The 24,555-nt window shown below is 46.0% G+C and overlaps 1 protein-coding gene across 3 annotated transcripts in view; it reads right to left on the bottom strand.

The window, feature by feature from the left end:
• The window catches only part of eml2 (EMAP like 2), a 33,037-nt gene extending 8,988 nt beyond the window's left edge, over positions 1 to 24,049 (bottom strand). The window contains exons 1-12 of one of the 3 annotated variants that reach the window (XM_023961360.2): positions 23,768 to 24,049; positions 13,310 to 13,531; positions 11,220 to 11,337; positions 11,047 to 11,148; positions 3,397 to 3,425; positions 2,868 to 2,997; positions 2,560 to 2,709; positions 1,329 to 1,398; positions 1,091 to 1,201; positions 918 to 1,013; positions 709 to 843; positions 526 to 625 (exon numbers count right to left, since the gene is read on the bottom strand). In XM_023961360.2, the coding sequence (XP_023817128.1) occupies positions 526 to 625; positions 709 to 843; positions 918 to 1,013; positions 1,091 to 1,201; positions 1,329 to 1,398; positions 2,560 to 2,709; positions 2,868 to 2,997; positions 3,397 to 3,425; positions 11,047 to 11,148; positions 11,220 to 11,337; positions 13,310 to 13,531; positions 23,768 to 23,840 (1,336 nt within the window). In that variant the 5' untranslated portion in view covers positions 23,841 to 24,049. Of the gene's footprint in view, positions 1 to 525; positions 626 to 708; positions 844 to 917; positions 1,014 to 1,090; positions 1,202 to 1,328; positions 1,399 to 2,559; positions 2,710 to 2,867; positions 2,998 to 3,396; positions 3,426 to 8,187; positions 8,319 to 11,046; positions 11,149 to 11,219; positions 11,338 to 13,309; positions 13,532 to 18,212; positions 18,325 to 23,767 lie in introns of those variants that run through there. The other 2 variants (XM_023961361.2, XM_023961362.2) reach the window with 2 other exon arrangements.
• Between the last annotated feature and the right edge of the window lie 506 nt (positions 24,050 to 24,555).

Here is a 24,555-nt window from a genome sequence, read left to right as displayed (position 1 = left end):
CACTGAGTCCTGAAGTAATGAGGGGTTTCTGTAGTCCAGTAATTGGGATTTAATTATCGAAATCTGAACCCTAATTTACCGCTTTGCTATCCCCAACACTGGCTGTAAGCTAGTGGGAGAGCACGTGATCAGATGGATGATGGGAAGAGGGGCTAACTCTGCGCCAACAGTCCCGCCCACATTCAGAGGCGAATTTCTGATGAACCCCTGCCGCTCTGCAGAAACTATGTCTCAGAAAACGACACAGGTTTTTAAAATATTTGGCTAAAAACCCACCTGATTTGAAGCAAACTAAAAGATGTTTGCGTGGAAATGGACACAGAGGTTGATTTTCTGTGGCTCAGCAACATAAAGATCGGAACCCGAAACTATTTAACAGTAACAGTGAACCACCATCTTCCTGTTGGGAAATTCATATTAAGCCATGTCACATTTCAGCTGCTGCAGACTCAAATAGTCTTTTATAACTGCAGATTTTAAGCTTTTGTTGGCCTGTCAGCTCCAGAGCAGAACCTGTCATTTCACCTTTAGCCCAGATGTAGATGTTTCCACTGGAGTCTCCTGTGATGGTGTCTCCGTTCTCAGCAAACGCCACGCACAGCACGTACTTTGGTTTCTCGTGCTTCTAAATGACCAGAAAGAGAAATGTTAGAGCTTTTTTTTCCTCCAAAGAGCCAGAACAGACTGGTGACCTCGTGTGACCTGCACCTCAAACAGGCCCTGGCGCTTGGTGAGAGTTCTGCCCTCCATGGTCCAGAAGTTGATGTGGGATTTTCCACAGGTGACAATCAGATTGTTGTCCATTGGATGAAACACGGCCGCCAGCACAGAGTCGTTGGAGCACTATGGGAACAAGCTTTATTTAAAATCTTTCCGATCAACGTCCGAGCTGACTTCAGTGAACCAGATGTTGGCACCTTCACATCCGCCAGCTGCTTCTCCTTCTGCCAGTCCCAGACGGACAAGATGTGATCGTTGGCGTCATCCACGGCGCAGAGGAAGGCCCCGCCGTTCTACGGGCAGCGGTGAAAGCAAGCTCTTCAGACTACAGGGACTCCTTCGCTTTCTCCGGCGATCAAACGCCGCTTACCGACTTGGAGAAGGACACGCAGGTCACGGCTCTGTCGAACCCCCCCATCCCGATCACGTGGACGGTGTTGAGGCTGACGGAGTCCCAGATGCGAACGTGGGGAGCGAGGAGCTGGAGCGGAGGGCGCACGAGAGGAGGAGCCATTGTTAAAATTAAAAAAATGGGAAAACAAAAAGCATTCATCTCCTCAACAATTGTTTTTTTTTTTCCATTTCTGTATTCGTTACTTTTACCTCACCTTTCCTTCTTTAGAGTTGCCAGCCACTTGGCCTGTTGCTATGGTAACCATGTCGGGATGCACGCTCAGGCTGAAAAGGCGGTGAAATGAAGTCATTTTCTAATTTGATACTTTCATAGCCGGTCTGGGCATTTATTGACACGGGTGTCTGTTTATGGAGCAAAAATAGCTTTGATGGAATTAACAACCATGAAGTCACGTTGCTACGGTAACAAAGGTCAGCCTCGAGCATCTAGGAAATTTGAAAAGTTGTAGGGTTTTGGAAATCGACTGAAGGGTTGGCGGCGTCGAGAGCAAAGTAATCGGTTTCCGTCTTTGAACCCGCAACTGCTAAGTGCTGCAGTTCCTCAAATGACCACTGGAGGCTGGTCTCGCGAGGGAAATTGAAGGTCGTGTGGGGTTAGGGGTGTGCTTTCTGATTGACAGGTGGGTGGATCCATTGGCAGACCCAACAAAACTACGCCCAGTGGTTCTGCCCAATTTCCAGGAATGTGTCAAAATGGGCGGAGCAAACTCTAGTCACTCCAGGGGGGTATCGTCACGAGTCGTTTCCCTCGTTTACAATTCTGATGGAAGACATCAGAGACTATCGGTCCAGGTGAGTCATTACATGAGTTCTGTGAAAGGTGGATGTGACTCAAATGTCAGTGACTCAAAGATGTCATCGCTCTACAGCGCCCTCTGTGGTCACTTGAAAAAAGGTTCCACTGCCGTCTTCTGCTCCATTCAAAAGGCTTTTGTTCGAGTTTTCTGTAGAAAATTATCAGAGACATCCGAGTTTCTGCTCCAACTAGCAGGGTTGATGTTTCAGACAAATCATGCATTTCGGGGTACAAGCACTAAATTTATCGTGGATGTACCTTAGGATACCCTCTTTCAGAAAAGCACGTTAGCCACGAAACAAATTCATGTGTAAAAAGGGGCGATGCACGCATATTTTTCAAAAATATTCAATGTCTATTTGCCCCGGTTTCAACGACATGGGCTGTTACTGCACAAAATGCAGTATTTAACTAGAGGGGGTACCCACAGAATAGTATTATATGTATATGTTATATTATATATTTTAAAATCTTGGATTTTCTCATGGCTAACATGCTTTTCTGAGAAAGAGAATCCTAAGGTACATCCATACCAGGTTTGGTGCTTGTACCACAAAATGCCTGATTATTTATTCATTTATCTTCACTAATGGTGACGAAAGCTCCTCAAAAACGCCGGCCGCTCCTACCATTTCACGTCGTCTGTGTGGCCGAGGTAGTGTCTCTGCTGCTGCTCCTCCGTGTTGTACAGGACCACCACCGAGGCGATGAAGTACACGATCTCCCCGGTGGGCAGCAGGTACAGGTTGGAGCGGCAGTCCCGGCCACGGTAGCCGTACCTTCAACCCGCTGGAGTTAGGGAAGACGGCCTGCGGTGGTTTGGGAACTCAGAGCTGAGCAAACATCCGTGGTCGGATCAATGAGACCACGTGTGGCCACGATCAAAACGATTTCATCAACCTCTTCTTGTTGACAGTAAATAAATATACAAGGATACGCCCACTGCAGTTTGAGCTTCTTGTCCGGCAGCGCCCCCTTCTGGTCCAGGCTGTAACTGCTCTTCTGCTCATCGGGGATGTGCATGGTGACGGGCCGACCCCGCAGGAACATCCTCACAAAGCCATCCTCTGAGGAGCAGAGATGAACAAAGTATTACATTTCTGCAGCAAAACCACGGACTGTATATGAGAACTGGACTGAGTGACTCCTCCCCCCTGGCGTGCCAAACAGGAAGAAGTCCAAATCCCACATACTTCTGTTTGTCAAATTAACCATTCTAGCTCTGCTACTTTTTTTGTTTATAATCCTCGTTTTCTTCTGCCGTTTGTTATTCATGTCATAAACTGCCCAATCAAATGCCTCAATAAAAGTAGGCGGAGCCTGTTGGCACCCACATCCAATGATGAACGATGCCTTTGATTCGAGAGCAGAAGCCCTCAGTTATTTGAAACTGTTCTAAAGATTATAAATCTGCGTTTACGTGATCAGAAACGGTTCTTAAGACCAAAGCAAAGAGTTGCCTTTACCTGCGTTGAGGCTGTAGTCTTTGCATTTGCTGAAAGAGAAGAAGCAGAGTTCATTACAACAAAGTGTTTGAGACCTTTGAGTAAATTTACAGGCGTGTTCACTGCAGGCTTGTTTGGACAGACATGGATGTGGGCGGAGCTAAAGAGATAACAGACTTAGAAAAACATTTCACCGAGGACAAGAACAAAGACTTAAATCCTGCTGAGGAGGAACTGACAAACATTAAATTAACTCAAAAGTCTTTATTGTATTAAAGAAATAAACAAAAAATGAGGATATATTTTACAGAATTACAGCAGTTGGTTTAATGTTTTAGATTCGAGAAAGGCCAACAAATTTTAACAAATCTATCAGAATGAAAGCTTCATTAAAAAAAAAGCAGACTGACTTTTTTGGGAAAAGAATTCAAGAGAAAGAGCCTAAAAGTGTTCAAAGTTTATCCGTTGTTTCTATCGGAATGTAAGAGGAAGATCTAAACTCCCAGATAATTACGTTTCTGAAGGATTTGAAGCTTAAAGCCTAAAAAGGGAAACAAAAACCACAGATTTCCTGCAGATTTTACCTGCTGGAAGGTTAACGTCAATTGACAGTTCAGGATGCTTGTGCAGACATTAGAAGGAGTTGTTCAGGTTGGGGTTAAAACCTTGAGTCAAAGGTTTTTTGGCGTGGTACTGCGTGGTCGGATGCTTCGCCAATTGAACCCACAGAAACGATTAGGCGTGGAAGGAGCCGGCCCGGAAATCACACCTGTCAATCAGTCATCGACACCTGTCAATCACTGCACTCAGCCGGGCGACCTCAACAAACGCTGACAGGGCAACATCAGCCGCCTGCTGACAACCGGTTGTCATGGAAACGGATAGGCCAGCAGAGAGAGTTAAAGCGGGACGAAAAAGCGACTTCTGCTGACGGAGCGACAGAACGCTGAGATCAGAGGGTTTGAACGAGGGTTTGGAAGCAGATCAAAGGCCGGACGCTGCACAGCTGACTGCTGGAGGAAAAATTAGGTCTCTGGGCTGCAGGCCGCTTTGCCACAAAGGCTCGTTTGTTTCCTCGCCTGTTTTGCGTTTTGTCTGCGGAGAAGAAGACAGCTGGGCGGCAGCCAATGACAGACCAAGGCTGATCTTAGAGCACGTAATTAGAGCAGGGAATGCTGGGTAACCAAACTGCATGTAAACACCAAACTGACGCCGCCTGAGAGAAAGAATGCGGAGCGTTGATTTACATGCAGCACCGAGCTGCTCTGCATTCAGTAGAGATGTGGAAACGTCTTCATGCAGCTGAGAAGAATCAAAGACCTTTTTACAGGAAACTTTGAATTTTAGTCCGATTTAAACAACTAACTTTATCTGGAGAACAGCTCAGTGTTCAGAGCAGGAACCTCTCTAAGACTCAGTTTCACAATAAAAGCTCAGAAACGCAGTAAATGTTTGCCAAGAAGACGCAGGAGTTTCATACTAAATCCTGCAGCTGCATCAGCTGCGCTGGTTGAAAACATTTATCAGTTATACAACATAGTGTGGATGAACATAAACTGTCCATCAGACTAAGGAGAGAAGCTGTCGTGATCACTTTTCCATCAAAGAAGAATCTAAATATAAAGAAAAAATATATATATTTTAAGATCTTTAAAGACCATTTTCATGAAACCAAAAGCATTTTACGGTAACAACATTATGTATTTTTCTTTTGCGGATGAAAGTCTGATAAACTGGCCCCTGAAAACGGAACATATTGAGGAGATGGAGGCAGTTCCATCACACAGGTATGGGTTCCTCAGAGTTCAATCCCATCAACTTCACCGGAAAACTTCAAGTTGGATTTTTGAGTGTGAAAATCAAAGCTTCATTCCTGTTCATAGCTGAACTTTATGTCTGATCTACACGTTTGACTGTTCATTTCTTCTCTGGAGACGTTTTCCCCATTTGGTTTGGACCGTTCCTGATTAGATGCACAAATTTGGACATCGTGGTTCTTTTGACACGATCAGAATTCTTGGGTATTTGAATCCTTTTTCATTTAATCCAGTTTGGTTACAGATTAGCAAACAAAATTCCTGTTTTTCCTCTTGAGACCCGAACTCTTGTTTGATAGGCTTTTTTTTTCGTAGTCACATTAATCAGAATTAACTGCAGAGAAAATAAAACCCAATTTGTGATGCGGACGGCAGGTCAAGAGGATTGTAGTCGTTTATATCAACACCTCAGGGAATGTTTGCCTATTAGCAAAAGTCAGAGCTGTCAGGACAAATGTCTTAGAACGTCACCTTCTACATTTGAAAAAGACATTGATGAGAAGGGGATTCTGCTGAAGGAGAATGGAGATGGAAGTATCAAGAGTGGACGGTTCAGCATCCATTACCACATCCATTATGGCTCGAGTGCTAAAGCGGTCTTGACCGTGTATGTTTGGCGGCTCAGTTCCACAGAAAGATCAGCTCATCTTTTAATGGCCTGAAAGCCTCTGAAGGTCCCGCTCTGGCGCTCTCACCGTTTCTTCTTTCATCGAGTGTCTAGATGGAGTTGGCGGAAAACGCATCACTCTGTAGTTTTAACTGTAATGAATAATGGCGGCAAAAACCTGTTTGTGTCGGCAGACTGAAACTCAAGATAGCGCCAACCATGAACGTCAAGCCCCGTGACTGAACTTGACATGGTTGCCATAGTTACGGTAGCAATGAGAGGAGTCAAACAGACCTCCATGTTCTTCCTAAGCTGCTGCTACAAAGATAAATTGATCAAAAAGCACACAAGCGCCATGCATTTGCTAAAGCAGCAAATTCACTGTTTCAACAGAAGTTATGGCTCCGCTAAAGGTGAGACGCCCACAGCAACCACAATGTTTTTTGCCTGCCTCTGGGTGATAAGTATGTGTACCAAGTATTTATCTGTGATAAAGTCAGTTACAGATTGTTGCTTAGCAACCACCCGTTGAACGTGATCGCATCATTTTTATACTCCAAATAAACCTCTGTCTACTACACTTCTTCTTTGTCAGGTGTAGGATGTGGAAAGCGTCTTTTCTGGCGTCATTCTGGCGCCACCAGACTTTGCTGACTCGTCTTTTGAGGTCAGGTTGACTGAGCGATAACTCTGTAGATTCAATAACAGAGGACACGTGTAAAGTTTGCGACCAAACATGCACAAGGTTGGAGCCGCATGTAGGCAGAGCTGGGCCATTTCTGCAGGAATGGAAAGAAAAAGTGTGCGGTCCTGCAGTGTCGCACTTTGCCCGCAGTGTTGCACTTTGCCCGCAGTGTCGCACTTTGCCCGCAGTGTCGCACTTTGCCCGCAGTGTTGCACTTTGCCCGCAGTGTCGCACTTTGCCCGCAGTGTTGCACTTTGCAGTGTCGCACTTTGCCCGCAGTGTCATACTTTGCCTGCAGTGTCGCACTTTGCAGTGTCGTACTTTGCCTGCAGCGTCGCACTTAGCCTGCACTGTCGTAGTTTTCCTGTAGTGTCGTAGTTTTCCTGTAGTGTCGTACTTTGCCTGTAGTGTCGTACTTTGCCTGTAGTGTCGTACTTTGCCTGCAGCGTCGCACTTAGCCTGCACTGTCGTAGTTTTCCTGTAGTGTCGTAGTTTTCCTGCACTGTCGTAGTTTTCCTGTAGTGTCGTAGTTTTCCTGTAGTGTCGTACTTTGCCTGTAGTGTCGTACTTTGCCTGTAGTGTCGTACTTTGCCTTCAGTGTCGTACTTTGCCTTCAGTGTGCCAAAACACTGCAGAAACACGTGCTATTTGCTAAATATAGCCAGTGCGAATGTGACGTAGGACCTCCATGGTCTGCTACAAACTATAACTCTGTGAAGCCACGCCTTTAAACGAGCGCAGGGAATTCAGCGTTTCACCAGCTGTTACAGCCCTGGAAATAACAGAGCCGTAGCAACCATAATGTTTTTTTCTTTTTAACCTGTCTTGGAAGTATACCAAGTATCCAGTTCCTGCTACAATGTCAGTTGCAGGTTGTTGCTTAGCAACCACTGTTTCAAAAATTCCTGATATGTATCTTCCGGTTAAGTAACGGTAGGTTTCACTACTAAAGGACACAATTGAACATATTTACAGAGAAAAGTGCCAGACTTTACCTCAAGGTGGTGCAATCCATGAAGGTCAGAGGTCATATTGTTAAAAGAGTTGCTTGCTGGTTCGTCAATATAACTAAACATGAATTGATGCGTTTGATTTTTGTCAAACAGGAAGTTTGGTTGGTTGTGTAAGCCCCGCCCCTCAGCAGCCTCTGAGGGCTGAGGCTGAAGGAAAGTGTCTATGCTGCATTTTAGACACAACCGCATCCCTGTCGCTGCATCTCCAACGACAGAGAGCTGCGATGACCAAACCCAATGTCTGGACTGGATGATGACCGACGTGCTAAGCCTCGTCGACGCCCACTCGCCCATCTCTGTGTTTGCTAAACGTGACTGAGAGCAAACGCAAAACAGACTTCCTCAAACGGACTCTCCATATTCGAACCGGCAACCACACGCATGGGAGTGTCTTATGTGGGTCAGGCATCAAAGAGTTGCCTGCTTCTGCTTTGTTTGCAGTGAAGCCGCCCCTCCCTACAGCTGCTCACACTAACGCTTCAAAAGCAGGACTTCCTGATCCAAGGTTGACCCAGAACAGCGGACACTTTCCTCGCAGCTGCGCTTCAGCGACAACTGAGCAACAAGCACAAACCGTCTGAAATCAAGATCTTTCTCTTATAACACAACACCCACTTTTGGGAGAAGATTCCAGGAAAGCTCTAGCTGTGAATCTTCTCCGTTTCTCTGTCCACCAGCAGCAGCTTTTACCTGAGAGATTTCTTCATGTCTGCAGGTTTCCGTTCGCAGCCGCCAGCGCAGTCAGAGAGCTCCAGCAGACACTGGGACTTCCTGCTCCGCTCACCAAACTTCAGCTCTGCCTGAGGGAGGCCATCGTCCAACCAGAGAGCAGCTCCTGACAGCTGACGAGCCCCCCGGCTTCAACCACGCCCCCCATTACCAGGAACTGCCGGGAATCTGATCCATCAGCAGTTGGAAACCAGAGAGGAGGGGATCGAGTTTCACCGAAGTTGAAAGAGGGCAGGGGCTTTATTTTGATTCTATTGTTTTCATTCGCTGGAGCTGAATGAAAAGTTTTCTGCTCTTTATACTAAAAAGTTTTGTTTCACTCTGAAATAAAAGCGCCGTAGAAAGAAGTGTATAAGAAATCCTGCAGCTGAACATTCCATATTTAGATTCTCTTCAGTTCAGTTCATCCAAAGCAGCTCAACAGGGTTCAGGTCCACAGACTGTGCTGACCTCTCCAGGTTTTCAGGCCTCAGGTGGCAGAATTTGGGACGATGTTCAGGGTCTTCCTCATGTTGCAGGTCAGAGGAAGGAGCTGCGTGTAGCTGCAGAATGCCGTGGAAGCTGTTTGTTTAGGACAGAGGTGGGCACTGAGGGCCGCATTCCTGCATGTTTTCCAGCATACCCTGCTCTGGCATGTTCTGATTGGCTGGACACACCTGAACCAGGTAATCAGCCACGAGTAGGGCAAGACTATCTGGAAATCATGCAGACACACCGGCCCTCGAGGCCTGGAATTGCCCACCCCTGGTTTAGGATGAACCAACGAACCCCGACCACTACACTTCCACCTCCACGTTTCACAGTGCTCACAGCAAAAGTTCTGACACGCTGCCAAAATTCTGACGCACTGTGAAAATTCAAATTCTGAGGTACTGCAAAAATTCAACTTAGACACATTGCAAAAATTCTGACAAACTGCAAAAATTAAAATTAAGACGAACTGCAGAAATTTTAAGGAACTGCAAAAATTAAAATAAGGGCATTGCAAAAATTCTGACGCACTACAAAAATGTTAACGCATAGCAAAAATTCTGACGCACTACAAAAATGTTAACGCATAGCAAAAATTCTGACGCACTACAAAAATGTTAACGCATTGCAAAAATTCTGACGCACTACAAAAATGTTAACGCATAGCAAAAATTCTGACGCACTACAAAAATGTTAACGCATTGCAAAAATTCTGAAGCACTACAAAAATTCGGACACACTGCAAAAATTCTGACACTGCAAAAATTCTGACGCACTGTAAAATTTTTGACGCACTGCAAATTTTCAAATTTCGACTTTGCAAAAATTCAACTTCTGAAGCACTACAAAAATTCTGACGCACTGCAAAAATCCTGACACTGCAAAAATTCTGACGCACTGAAATTCTTGATGCACTGCAAAATTTCAAATTCTAAAGCACTACAAAAATGTTACATGTTAAATGTTACAAAAATGTTTACATGTTTTTTTACAGTTTACATGTTATGCAGACCACATGTTTTTTACACTTTTGCAGCTGTATTTATTTAATATTTAATATGTATTTATGTAATAAGAATCTAATTTTTGATAATTATTTTCATAATAATTTTTAATTATTTAATATGAATGTCATTTGTGATGTCCTTTTTTGATGTTATTTTATATAAATTATTTCTGAATGTCGTTTTTGCTGCCACAGATAAATGAAATTTCCCCATTAATAAAGTCATCTATCTATCTATCTATCTATCTATCTATCTATCTATCTATTAACATACTGCATAGATTCCTATGCACTACAAAAATTCTGACGCACAGCAAAAATCCTGACACTGCAAAAATTCTGACGCACTGCAAAATTTAGATTTTACAAAAATTCTAATTTTGATGTACAGTGATCCCTTGCTATATCACGGTTTACTTTTCACGGTTTCGCTACTTCACGGATTTGCATCCTGCATTGTGTTCTGCATTCTGATTGGCTAAAAAGTCACTCAGCGAGTAGCTCAAGAATGGGACCCTTTGATGAACCGTTCATTAAAGTTCTCCAACATAATCGATGGGGGCATGTCGGTGTATAAGGATCTTTAACAAAGAAGAAAAAAGAGCGACAACAACTGCCTATCACTATGTTCCTCTCCCGAACAATCACACCTGCAGCTGCACCGCGGGCTTCAAAAGGAAAAAACGCTGCAGAGGATGCAGCGGCTCAGTATGAAGAGCAGTGAAAAAGAAGACCGGAGTCACCATCTGTCCCACTGTACTTTTTTATTTTTTTCATAATCATTTTAAATTTTCTTCCGTTTAATCCACTCGGGTCGCGGTGGGCGGGGCTTATCTCCGCAATTTAAAGCCTTCTGTTCTTATCGATGATTGAAATTATCATTTGACAGCACACTACAGAAGTTATTTGTTGAAAAAACGTTTCTAAAGTACTTTTATTTTGTTAAAAAACAATTGATTTAGCCTGTTAAATGGTTTGTTCTTTCTTTTCAATGTATAATAGTGTATTTCATTGTATAATAATTGTAAAAAAATAAAGGTTTCTACTTCACGGGTTTTGCTTATCACGGGTTCTATTTGGAACGTAACCCCCGCGATAATCAAGGGATCACTGTACTGCAGAAATTCTGACACGCTCAAAAAATATTGACACACTGCAAAAATTCTGACACGCTGCAAAAATTCAAATTATGACATTAGTAAAATTCTGATGCACTGCGAAAATCCTGACGCACTGTGAAATTTTTGATGCACTGCAAAAATTCTGTCACGCTCTAAAAAATATGAGCACTACTCAAATTCTGACTTACCGCCAAAATTCTTGTGCATGGTGAAATTTTTTACCTCTTGCTGCCAGACGAGCTGCTAGAGGACGTGGTTCGACTCCGGCTTTCTGCTGCCATCTCTCTCCTGACCAGCGTGAGGCGCTCTGTCGACATGCTTTTCCTGAAAGGAGTCCAGAAGCTTTTCTTCATAGAGTTTTTGAGGTGTCCTCCTTGCTGCTTTTTTGAACATACCTCTTCATGGACTGCAGCACCTCTTTCTTTGGGGAGCTCGGGGATGAAAGGAGGCGTTTATGCTGAACGTATCCGTTACTCAGCGGCCTGGAAGGCAGAGACTGCAGGAGCTGACGAACTGGAACACAAGAACCCGACCATCAGCCTCCACAGAAGAAAACCCCCTGATGGTATCCTGGATGAGCTTCAGTCACCCAAACACATCAGTCAAGATGAACCAGACAGTCCCTTATATTCACTTTTTTTTTTTAAAGTTTGGGTTTTGAATTTTCAATGAAATATTTTTTCTAAATCTACAGCATTTCCTAAATTACTGCAGATGTTAACAAGTTGTAAAGGCCATTGAAACTGAAGGCTTAAGAAAAGGTTGGTTACAGTAAATAGATGTGGACAATAACTGACGTCAGTCCATGCTGTATCTACAGGGTTCCTCTGTTCTCTGAACTGTTCGTATGAGCCTGTTTTTGTTTGTTTGCAGACACAAACGGCATGAAAGCAAATTCCATGAATTTAATAAACAAATGATAAATTCTGAGAAGACTGCAGCTTCTCAGTAGCGTTCAGTCACCTGAACAGCTTCTGGGCAGTCAGGCCTCTCCCACGCTCACACACAACATCAGTGTGGTAAACTGGAACAAAGACCATCTCACTGTGAGCTGTTTCAATTGGTGTTACCGCGGTAACAATGCGGGCGTGGTAGGCAAACAAAGTAGCGACTGAAGCCAAAGGGTCATTTACTTTGAAATCTACACACTAACAGTGCTACTCCTGTTTATGTCTGTGACCAGGTACATTCGTCCATCTTCTAAAGCCGCTTTAGTCCTGTTTGGGGTCACGGGGTCGCCCACTAAAGGGGGAAGCTGGACAGTTCGCCGGTCCACTGCAGGCTGTAAACATTGACTGTATCTGAGAATTGGACTGAGCGAGTTAGTGTGATGTCATCCATAGAAAATGGTTTACTTCTCTAGGCGTCATGAGCAAGCAGTGATTGGTCCGGGTAGGTCTGAGTCATCGTTTCTTTGGCAACCACTCACCAATCAGGAGTGAGCTTGTTGGAAGGCCACACCCCTACCACTTGAAAGCGAGCTACATGAAATCAGTCAAACAAACGTTTAGAACGTTGGACGTGGGGGCCAGCAGGCTCCACCTACTTTTACTGAGGCAGCTGATTGGTCAGTTTATAACTTCATTAACTTTAACTACAGAAATATTATCAGCATTATTAAGAACAGGTAAAAAACAAAGTATCAGAACAACAATGGTTATTCTGACCAACAGAATTACTGAATAATAGCCAGTAGCGTTTTAGGTACAGGCAGTATGGGCGGTTGCCCGGGGCGGCAATTCAAAGGGGGCGCTGGCTCAGCGCTTGGAGAGAGAAAAATCTGCGTCACTATCATATTTTTTTAAATCATCTCTTATATTAATGTCTTTGGAACAGCCTGGAACCAGCTAATGAGCCGTTAATTTTTGTGTGAAATGGCCAAAAAAAATCTGGAACACAAAACGAGGTCAGAAAAGTGAAAATTGGTTTAGTCGACACCTTTGGTGGGGAAGTTTAATGTCAAGCCCCAAAACGCCGGAGAGATGGACAAAAAAAAGAGCAGAGAAGAAGAAGAAGAAGAGGAGAAGCGAGATAAAGAAAAGGGTTTGTCTTCAGAAACAGTAACAATGACCAAAACGATTATTTTTCTTTTGTTCCTTTATTTTGGGACCAAATCAGAAGTAGGCCTAAATGTTAGAACTTAACTCATTGCTTATTTTTTACTCTTTTATTATCTTCTAAAATTTTGCTCTTCCTTTCCTTGTTACATTAGTGGTAACCCTTAGCCCGTCATGACTCGTGTGTGTGCTGTAACACTAAGGTTTTATTGCATGATTAGTTCATAAATGTTGAATGAGCTGTGATGGTTCTACAGCCTGCTGCTGCAGCTGCTGCGATAGACCTGCTAGTGGTAACAGCTGTTTATTTCTCTATAGACGTCTATGGGATTTTGGCTTCTTGGAAACACCAGGGTCACTCAGTCCAGCTCTCTATATACAGTCAATGGCTGTAACCATATTCAAACACTTGAGCATCATGTCCTGACCTTTGGTGGGTGGCGCCGCAGCGGTCAGAGGCCTCCTCCCGGCGTGAGCACCAGCGGGCTGACTGGCGTGGCTCTGCTCCTCACAGCAGCCCAGGCGCCGCAGAGCGTCCGCCAGGGCGGCCTTCAGCAGCTGGATCTCGTCCTCCTGCAGCTGCAGCCTCTGCTCCAGGTGGGAGACGCGGTCCTCCATGTCCATGTTGCTGCTGGCCGACACCGTGTCATCTGGGTGGGGAGATCCACAGAACCCCCAGAATGGATCAGGTTGAGACACTACTGAGATAAATCCCCAAACATCAACAGCTCATGGTTCCTAAAGATGCAGTTACATAAATGACCACTAGGGGGTGGCAGTAAACACACGGCAAACCCTCACTAAAGTGGTTATTTTCATGTAAAAGTTTCCAAACATTTGGAAAGAATCTCTCGCTCGATCATCAGGATCCTGAAAACTAGAATAACAAAAGATTTCTGTAAAAACCACAACGCTGTTGTTGACGTCTCAGACGAACTATTATTGATCTGGTTTCAACTCAACTCAACTCATCTTTATTTATATAGCACTTTCAATCAACAGCAGCCGACACAAAGTGCTGAACATGAGAAAATGAGGAAAACAAACACTAAAACACGTTAAAACACAAGATTAAATATAGAGAGATAAAAGCAATAAAACCAGTACGGTAAAGGCCCGTACACACCGGGACGAATATTCGCCAGGCGTTATTCGCCAGCGTTTTTCGCCACGTTTTTTGTGTTCACACCCAGGCGATTTTCGCTGACGATGAGCCGAGCGAACATGCAATTTCATTCCCTGACAATAGATGGCGCTTAATGTAAACAGAAATACTCCTGTACACAAGGTGGCGCTGCGCAACTTTACGCTTCTTAAAGTCGCTTTTCACTCAGAAGAAGAGAGCAAGTATTTACACGCTTGTCAGAATCAAACAAAGAAAACATGAATATTTCAAGCATCAGTAGCTCCAACTGGTACTTGGTTCGGGGATATTTAAGAATGTCCGTCATTATTTCTTCGCGGCAGTGTAGACGCTACTTGGCGTCTATCTTCTTCGCTGGTATGTGTGCTCAGCAAGGCAGTTTTGTGTTTGAGCGCCCCCAAGTTGTGTTTTACTGTAACTTCAGAAGCTCCAGACACGTGTGCAAAAGCGCCATTCTCATTGGTCGAGTAGATTTTGACGCGACGCGTCGAAAAAAAAAAACGAACCCGAGGCGTTTTTTTTTTTTTTGACGCTTTAACGCGTGGCGTTTTTTCGCCTCGGAAGAAGCTTGACTTCACCACTGAGCTTATCTGCTGATCCAGTTTAAAATGACTGTCCAGTTTAAAACTCAGGTTAGAGACATTTGTTTTTAAAAAGTTAGTCAAGGGACCCAAATCAAAGGGATTTGATTTCAGGGATTAAAGAGGAAAGATTACAAAACACCTTCCAGAATATTCTGTCACACTGCACTGTGAGTCTTGTTTTGCACAAACAAATTGGTTTAAATTTGCGTCGTTAATTGCACAATTTCACACAAACGTTTCACAGCAAATGAGGAAACATCCTGACTTCATTTTTCTTTATCACTTATCAGTGTGCTGCTTTAATCTTGGACATCTTTAAAAATTTTTGTAAAAAACACATTTTTCCTGACAATAAACATAAAGTCCATTCAGGTGTTTCAAACACTTCTGGTTTCCATGGAAACAAAATGTGGGATAAAAACGACAGAACATTTAAAACGCATTTTACAAAAGAAATGTACTTTTTTTTTTCCTCCACAGATAAAAAAACGATCACTTCTCTTCCAGCGTTTCTTCTTCTTGGAGCAGCGAGACACAATCAGACTTTCCTCCACATGTAACCGAACACACATCTGCCCCCATGATCCTCCAAATTTCCAGGTGAACAACTGCTGTGGCATTTTTTAAAAGTCCATGCTGGAGTGGGAAGACTTTAAGTAACCACATGTCTTTTCTTTGCAGTTTGTTTTTTCTCCAGTAGGTGTCCTCATTTTCACAAAGATGAGGAACCCCCCTCCAGCTGTCCTGCAGTTCAAAATCACACATTACTCTGTGTAATAATAAGAAAAACTACATGATATTTTCGCATGCTAGAAATATTTGAAGAAACTAAGACTTTTTATTTTTACAGAGCGACTTTGTGCATCACTTTTGACTTGCATTCCTCATCACATGGACTGAACTTGCTGCCTCTTCCTCTCTCAGCTTGGACTCCATCCAGCCTGCAGTGATGGGCGGGAGGGCCTCCCTCCTCCCGCCCATCACTGCAGGCTGGCTGGATTATTGGAGGCAAACTGTCCAGAGCGGATTATGTGCTCGACATATTACAAACCACAGCGAGAGTCAAGTTAGCACCGACACGAGTTCCGTCTGTCCGTCTGTACTGAGTCTGAGTCCCAAACAAATGAGAAAAAACCCAAAAAGCATAGTGAACTCATAAACTATCAAAACCTTTCATTGAAAATGATCCAACTGATAATAGTCATTCTTCTATTAAAAGATAAATATACAGAAAGAAAAGTATTTTGGAAAAGAGTTTAGGTGAAGCTCAACCTCCTCAGAGTTAATCATTTACAGAATTTATTACCTGATTTATTGCTAAAATGTTATAAAATTGTAGCTGACGCTGATGAGTCCAGAACTCCTGGCGCCGCAGATTGAAGACCAACGAACTTTTAGGGAAAACATGTTCCGGGCTTAAAGTCCAGACGAAAAACAGAAAATTAGTGCTAAGAAAATCAGTTGTGCTCATTAATTCACACATCCTGCAGAATCACAGGTTTAAAAAAAAAGTCCAAAGAATTTAGTTATTGTGAGAAAACAAAAGATGATTGGCGGCTTCTGGGTTTTTCGTCACAGTTATTTGCTGTGGAAGTAGAGGCCCTTGCTGTTTTATGTTCTTTTTCTGTCATTTTTATAGCTATAGTACAAGTGTTACTTTGTCTTTGTAGAAAAACACATTTCTAAGGAGACAGACATTAAAAGTGGAGTTCCTCAGGGCTCAATTCTGGTCCCTCCGCTTTTTAAAGTTTGTGATTTATGCAGATGACACCAAACTTTTTCTGACTTACATTATTTACCATGAAAGTGAGAGTGTGCAGGGATTTTCTGCATAATAAAGACCAAACAGTGGAGGTTTTGACATGAAACAGCGTAGAGACTCTAGAAAATCCATAAACATTTTCCCACATTTTAAGGTTTGAACGACTAAAACGTCTCAAGTCTCAACTGGGTTTTGAGGGTTTTCTTTTGCAAGGTCAAAATTTCTAACCTTTTCTTTAATAATTACCCCTCCATGAAAAGAAAATCGAATTGGATCTTCTTTTCCATCAGTGTTCAATAGCATACACAAACCTCTGTGTACGTTTTATCTTTTAAACCCACTGAATCTGTTTCAGGGTCACAGTGTTGCTGGAGCCTAACCCAGTCACTGTTGGGTGAAAGGTCGCCACTCCGTCGCAGGGCCACACTATACGAAGGAAGCCAGAGAAAACCCAAACACGGAGAGGCGAACACGGAAACTCCACACTGAGAAAAACCGGTCAGGATTCGAGCCAGGACCTGTGAAGGTGAAAGTGCTAACCACTACCCCACCGTGCAGCCCTGGAGCTAGCTTCTATCTGCTAAATTCCTGTTCCTGTCGTTCAGTTTCCCATAAAACGTGTGATAAAGACGCTGCACAGGAGCGATGCAGCAGATAACACAGAATCCGAGGATCTGTTCCTTCACGGTTCGGCCTTTGTCTGTTAAACGAGTCAGGAAAGGACTGCTCTGATTTCCATACATGTATCGGGCCCTCTGCAGATTTGCATGATGGGAACGACCCGCAGCATGATTATCGGAGATCTCTTTTATTTGTTTTTGTTTTTTTAAGAAGAAGAATCCGTCCCAACCTCCGAAACGTTTTCATGAAACACGATGAGGGAAAGACGCTGAGAAGAGCAGAGCGGCCGGTTAATTGTTAACCGCGCTCTGCAGCCATAAAACAAACTGTCGAAGCCGCCGAGGACACAGGAGGAAGCAGGAAGAAGAGCCACTGCCGGCACACTCACTTCCATTCAAATTTAGCCCATCTTTATTTTCATTCAACGTTTGGGGACTAACCTGAATGCAAAACGAGCAGAAATGTGGGCGGAAGCAGAGGGATTTAATCTGATGTGTTTCCAAATGTGCAGAAGAGCTTAGCAGGTCTGTCATCAGGGTAAAAGCTCAAAACATCAGATAAAGATGAACTACAGTCACTGAGAATGCATGCAGAAAACACATCAGGACACTAGTTTACACCAACAAAATGACATTTCAGTGAAAGAGATCACGGGTTTTCATGAAATGGAAACTACGTTCAACTTTAGTGAAGTTAGTTTTCTGATTTGTTTAATGTTCTCTTAACCGTAAAGCGAGTTTTTTACTTTTCAGACGCTTTTGGGGGATAAATATTGAGTCTGGATCTGCAGAGATTCTTTTCTTCTGCTTCATAGTTTGACACCTGTTAAGGAAAAAAACCTATCTGCTCTCCGTTCGTCCTTGGATCGTCAAGCCGAAGCTCGGCGGTGTCCCGTTACTCTGCCGGGTCACAGTTAGTTGATATTCAGCAGGCGAAACGCGCACACACACACTCAGAAACGCACACACACACAGCGTTTTCCAGCAGTCGGCTGATGTGAGGCAACAGAAGGACAATAAAAGGTGGAGAACAAAGGAATGGATGGATGAAAATACAAAAGGAGAAGTTGGAGGAGATGCAGGGAAGACAGACGGAAGAGGGAGATGAATTTATCCCGGTGGGGGGGGGGTAAGTGTCTGCGGGACAATACCAACACTGAGGGCTGCTGAAACATTCATGCTGCGGTGTAGGATGATGAAGGTGGAGCTCGTCTTGCCTACCTGCCATTGTCGGATCACTCCTCCAGCCAGTCAGTCAACAGAGAAAACAGCCGCTCCGTCGGCCCGTCCGCCTCCCTGACCGCATCCCTGGCCCCTCCCTCCTCGCCCCATCGGCCTCTCTGCACACCTCCCACTTCCATCTTTGCCCCCTCCCTTCATTCCCCTCCTCCTCCTGTACAGCCATCCCTCATGTCTCATTAGCCATCGGCAGAGAGCAGAAGGGGCGGGGCTTGGCTCAGGGTCACTCGCACTGCATCAGCATCTGCGGAGCTCGCCATCGCCACATGCTGCAGAGCCCAGCACCCGAATCCATCCACAGACCTGGCATGAAGCCAGGAAACCGCAGAATCGAACACCAACACGTCTGAGCGCAGCAGGAGCCGCCGTGTTCCTCTAGTCCTTCAGCCCACACCGGGATGCTTCTGCGTTTGTCTGCGTCTTCCTGACCTCTCAGACCCCAACAGTCCTCAGGCTGGGAGCTCATTAGCTGCTGCTGCTGCTGCACGTCAGGGTTTCATTTCAAGCATAAAGAAACTGAACTGTGGCCTTTACAAAGACGAGGCTCCATAGCAACCATCCAGTTTTTTTCTTCCTCGTGTCTGACAAACGTCTGCCACGAATTTCAAGTCTTTACGTTTAAGTATAGTTTCCAACTTTCCATAGCAACCAGGTTTTATAATTGACAGATGACGATGTTAAGGACAGACTTCTGCTTCGTTTCCCACAAAAGTGTTAACTTTAGCGCAGAAACAAAGAGGCTAATTGGATTTCTTTTTTTCTTTTTTTTTCTTTTTTCTACCCGACAATTACATGCATGCACTATGGTTCTGCACGCCTGTCCAGGCTCTCTGGCAGCAGGTATGTGCCGATCTATCAGTCTGGCTTAAGGTTTCAATCACAGCTTCACCGTCACTTTGTGTGCTTGGTGACATGAGTGCCATCGATGTAGAAGGAGGATTAGGCTCTATCATTTTCATAACTCTTTGCATTGCTAAAAAAACTATTTTAATAAATTGGAAAAGCAAGAAAAATATAAATATAAGTCAACACAGAAATCTGCTGCTTGATCATATCAGCTTGGAAAAAATGTCAGCCCAAAGTTCAAGTAACTTTGAAAGAATTCGGTCTCTCTGGTCTCCCATAGCTAACTCCATGACTTAGGGAGTGGGGGGGCCTGGTCGTCGTTGCTCCTTGCCCTTCTGCCGTGGGCCGGGGTGGGGATCGGGGCCTCCGGTGCCTGGCGGGGGGTGGTGGGGGCTCTGTTGGTCGGGGGGTCGTGTCCGGCGCCTGGGTGGGGCGGGCTGGGGTGCTGCGTGGTCCTCTGGGCTTGGGTGTGGGGGTGCGTGGTGGGGGGGTGGGGTGGTGGTCTGGCTTGGCTTGGGGGGGTGGTCCCTTTGCCTGTGCTGGGGGGGTTGGCGGGGGGCCCTGCTCGGGGGGGGCCCAGCGGCGCCGGATGGGCTGTCCATCTACACCTGGGGCTGGGATCGGCCCTTCCCTGGCTCTGGGGCGGGACGGGACAACCCTCTTGGGGCCCCCGGTCGCTCTCGGTGTCATCCGCTTCGGCTGCGGGGTCTGGGGTGGGGTGGGGGGGTGGGGGGTCTTGTCGGCCCTGTCCTGTGGGGGGGCATTCTGGGGGAGGGGGGGGCCACTATTGGTACGGGGCAGGGGGAGTTGACGGGTCGGGGTCTCCGCTGAGGCCATCGGCGGTTTCCCCGGCCGGTTGGCTGCCTCGGTCCCGTCGAGGCCTGACCAGAGCTATTCTAGGGCCGGCGTTTGGGGGTGGGGGCCTGGGCTTGCTCCGGGGGGGGCGACGCTTTCTGGCTTCTCTCTCTCTGTGTGGGGTGGGGGGGGGGCTGGGGGACAGCTGTTTGACCACCGGGGGACAGTCTACCAGCTGTCCCCAACTTACCCCCTTCCTCATATAACCTCATATTAGGGTGAGGGGGTGGGGGGCTTAGCCTGCGATGGGCCTTGGGGGGGGGTTACTAGACAGTGCCCCCCCTCCTATGGTTGCCGTATGGAGTGGGCCCCCCCTCTTTCGGTTTTATTTGCACCTTAGACATGTAGGGCCCTTGGTAGGGGGGGTGCTTGGACATCACTGCCAGCAAGCATCAGATGTCCTCCTGGCATCGTACCCGCCAATTTTAACCGCACCTTAGACATTTAGGGCCCCTTGGTGGGGAGGGTGAGGGGACGTCACTGTGAGTAATCAGGAGATGTCCCCTTAGTGCCCTACCCGCCAATTTTAACTGCACCGCCCTTAGTATACACACCCCTCCCCCCTCAATATATACATCCCAACATAAACACACACACATGCACACACACACCCTCTCAAACACACATACACGCACACACATTTTGCAAGGAAGGTGGGACCTAGGACCATCTGTCCCCTACCTCTTCCCTGGTGGGGGGTACGGGCCCCTTTGCAACGGCGGCCGTGTCCCCGGGGTGCCGGCTTCCTGGGCCCGGCGGTGCTCTCTCCGTGCGGTGGGGGGGTTCACATTACATCTGAGCCGGGGGTGTTCGTGTCCCTGGGGGGTGGGTTCTGGTCCCTGCTCCTGAGCGCTGGGCCCCGCCAAATTTCCAACTGTGGCCGAGCCTGGTCGGGCCATATTTACAACACCCCTTGTGGGCCCCCTTTTTTTCCCCGGGGTTCCCCCTCCTGGGCGGGGGCGGCGGGCCCCTGCCTTGCTCCTCCCTGGACCAACCGTGGGCCGGGCGGATGGCTGCCTGGAGCGGGTCTCCCTTGGGGGGTCCTGGCTCGTATCTGGGGTGGGGATGCCCGGAACTCCTGGGTGGTGGTGGGGTGCTCGTCTGGGGCTGTGGGCGTCCGTCTCCGGTGGGGCCCTGCGTTGGGCGCTCCCGGCGCGGCGGGGGGGCTGCTCTCCTGGTTGGGCTGGGGCGGCACTCTCTTTCCCTCCGTGCCTCCCTGCTCTCTGGCTCTGGGGGCCTTGCGGCGGTCCTGCTGGCCCTGGCCTGGGTGGCGGGCTTGGTCGCCCGGGCAGCGGTTGTTCCCTGCCGGTTCCCGTGTGGCGTTGGGGGGATTCCGGCTGCCGCTGCTGCTGCGGTGGGGGTCTTGGGGTGGGGATGGCTGGGCACTCTCCCTCCTTCTTGTCACGTTCCACCATCCATTTTAGAAGAACATAAACACTCACCTGAGCACAGGTGTTAGCTCACCTTTGCACTAATAGTTTGCATGATTGAATGACTGAAATATTTCACACTAGTTGGTTTTAAGGCATAAGTATGCGTGTGTGAACACTATCTGTTTTGTGTACATGTCGACAGGTGGACATTTTTCCAGCTAGCAGATGTGTTTATAACATTTGAGTGTGTGTGTGGATAGGCCCCGCCCTTTTTGTACTACATTTGAACCTTACCATAATGATTAACAACCAGTAAACTTGTTGCTTTATGCTGCTTCATGGTCTTACCCCCCTTCCCCTCCTATTATCACCCTCTTACCCCCCCCCCCCCCCCCCCCCCTCTCTGACATCCCTCCCTCTTCTTCCCTTCTTTCCTTTTCCGTCCGGTCCAACACCAAAGATTTTCAAACATGATTGAAATTAATAAAGTTTGGCCTCAATTACAAAAGGGGTTTATTCAGACATACCTTTGGTTTGTCTGAAGATTAATAACCCCTCTTGTTAAAGTAAAATATGTCCAACACAAGAGGCCCTCAGCTCTCATCTGTCTGCCCAGCTGTTGGACAGGACAAGTTAAAAAAAAAAAAAAAAAAAAAAAAGAGGCTAATTGGATTTCTTTCCTTCCTTCCATTTTCCTTTGTTCCCTTCTTCCCTCCCTCCTTCCTTCCTTCCTTCTTTCCCTCCCTCCCTCCCTCCTTCCTTCCTGTCTTCCTTCCTCCCTCCCTCCCTCCTTTCTCCCTCCCTTCTTCCTTCCTTCCTTCCCTCCCTCTTTCCTCCCTCCCTCCCTCCCTCCTTCCTTCCTTTCCTTCCTCCCTCCCTCCCTCCTTTCTCCCTCCCTCCCTCCTTCCTTCCTTTTCTCCCTCCTTCCTTCCCTCCCTCCCTCCTTTCTCCCTCCCTTCTTCCTTCCTTCCTTCCCTCCCTCTTTCCTCCCTCCCTCCCTCCCTCCTTCCTTCCCTCCCTCCCTACCTCCTTCCTTTCTCCCTCCCTTCTTCCTTCCTCCCTTCCTTCCCTTTTCCAGGATCTTGAGTACAGAGGAACCAGACAACCTGATTGGTTCAGAGTTCAGGTCTGCTAAAATCTACGTCACATACAGCTGGGGGGGGGGGACCCATACTGTGGGTTTTTGGGTTGATCGGTCAGATAACAAGGGTTAGATAATAGGAAAGAAAAAACGTTAAAACTACTAAGAAAAAAAATACTAGTGACGGTTCAAATAGATACCAGGAGTATACTAGTGGGGAAACATTTAGCTTAAAAACTGCTGTAAAGAAAAAAAAAGTGAATTCTGTGTTTTTACCGTGTGTCCGTGTCCACGTGAAGAGTTTGTCTGGTCTGAGCATGTGTGGGTTTTCACCGGGTGCTCCGGTTTTTCCCAATTTAAAAAAAAAAACTTTAGTGAAGGTTTAGAAAGATAATAGATAACAGAGGGATAATGTTGAGTAAAAGAAAACAGCAGTTCAAAAATAAAGTCATGCAACCACATGGGGGCACAATGGTGCTCTCATGTGCCGGTCCCAAGTCCGGAGAAATGCAGAGGGTCATGTCAAGAAAGACAGACTAGCAGACAGACAACAAGCCGTTGATCCTCAACTTGATGGTCATGCTTACCGGTTGTAAAATAAAAGCAGAAAAAAACACACATTTCTATTTAATTTATCCCCCAAAAATGATCAAATATGATTAACTGTGGTCAAGAATAAATGTCTGAGCTTCTGCCTCTTGCTCTTATTTTGTGTTTTGGGAGAAATGAAACGATTATTTAGAAGCTTCTGTTGGCTGAGCTGGGAAACCCGGTGGGCTGCAGCAGCCAAAGGGTCTCCACACAGCCTGAGGACCCCCTCGCTGCTCCTCCACCTGCCGCTCAGGGCGCCGCTCTGTCACAGGAAGCAGTCAAACATGAAATACTGATCGAGAAAGTGTTTCCAATCCGGCTGCTGCTGCTGCTGAAACACCGGCAGGGGCATTTGCATGGAACGGTGCATGCAAAGCAGGGAGTTCTGCACCACGGAGGTAAAGGAGACTCAGAGACACCTGATCCCTGAACGCCAGGCTGATCGATTTACCCCCAACGCCTGCAAACTACACACACTGAAGCTCCCACACACACCGCACACACACACACGCACGGCACTGACGTCATTTCATGTAGCCACTACTAAGAAAAAAAACACCTACATAGGGTTAAATGTATTTAAGACGTGACACTGACACGTACTTGTGTCATGTCATTTCATCCTGGTGTGAGTCTATGAGGTGAATATTGCAGGAGTTTTTCAAAATAAATGCAGAAATCTAGAAATAAAATGTTTGTCTTCTCATAGAAAGAAAAAGAAAAATGCAGCACCCGTCCCGTTACCATGGTGACGGTGAGTGAGATTCTGGGATGTTCGCGTGAAAGCTCACCGTTGTTGCAGTACTGCAGCAGCAGGTTGGTGCTGTCGCACAGACTCCCGCACGATGCCACCCTGTCCGCCATGCTCCCTTCTCCTCCTCCTGCTCCTCCTCGCGCGCGCGCTCCTCCGTCCTCCCTTCAGCTCCCTCAGTCTCGTCTTCTCGCCGTCAACCCTCCCTCCCTCCTCCTCTCCCTCCCTCCTCCTCTCCCCACATTCGTAAACACCTGTACCTGCCTCAGCTCTTCTTCCGCTGCAGCTTCTGCGTCAAGCTGACGTAACCAACCCCACTTCCGTTCTATTCTTTAAAAATAAGAGTTTGGCTGCATCCCGGATCAGGACTTTGAAAAAGCTTAACTTGAAAGGAAACACTTCCAGATTTTAATACACTTTTATCTTTTAATAGAATAAAATTATTACATATTAGTTATTCACTGACACTGAACCTGTTTGACCTCACACAATTGATTCATCTCAGTAATCAGATTACAACGTTTATTGGATCTGACATTTTTTAATTTACTTAAGAGATCTGATTGCTGTGGTTTAATGTTTTAAGACTTTCTGGCATTTGTTTTGAAACGGATTTCATTGTGTTAAACCCTATTGTGTCAGTTTTCTATTTAGTGTAACTTAAAAAATATGAAATCAGATTATTGAGGTAACGTCTGGGCGTTTTGTTCAAACTAACAAAGTGTATTGGTCAGATATCTAGAGTGATTTCTAGTGTGAATATTCATGGATTAATGCTAAAACACTTTAAGTTAAAAGGATTTCATTTAGGAATTTTGGATAAAAACA

This window comes from Oryzias latipes, chromosome 13 (assembly GCF_053564925.1).
Source record: "Oryzias latipes strain Hd-rR chromosome 13, Olatipes_Hd-rR_3.1".
NCBI classification, from domain to species: Eukaryota; Metazoa; Chordata; class Actinopteri; order Beloniformes; family Adrianichthyidae; genus Oryzias; species Oryzias latipes.
This window is presented reverse-complemented; position numbering and strand designations above follow the sequence as displayed.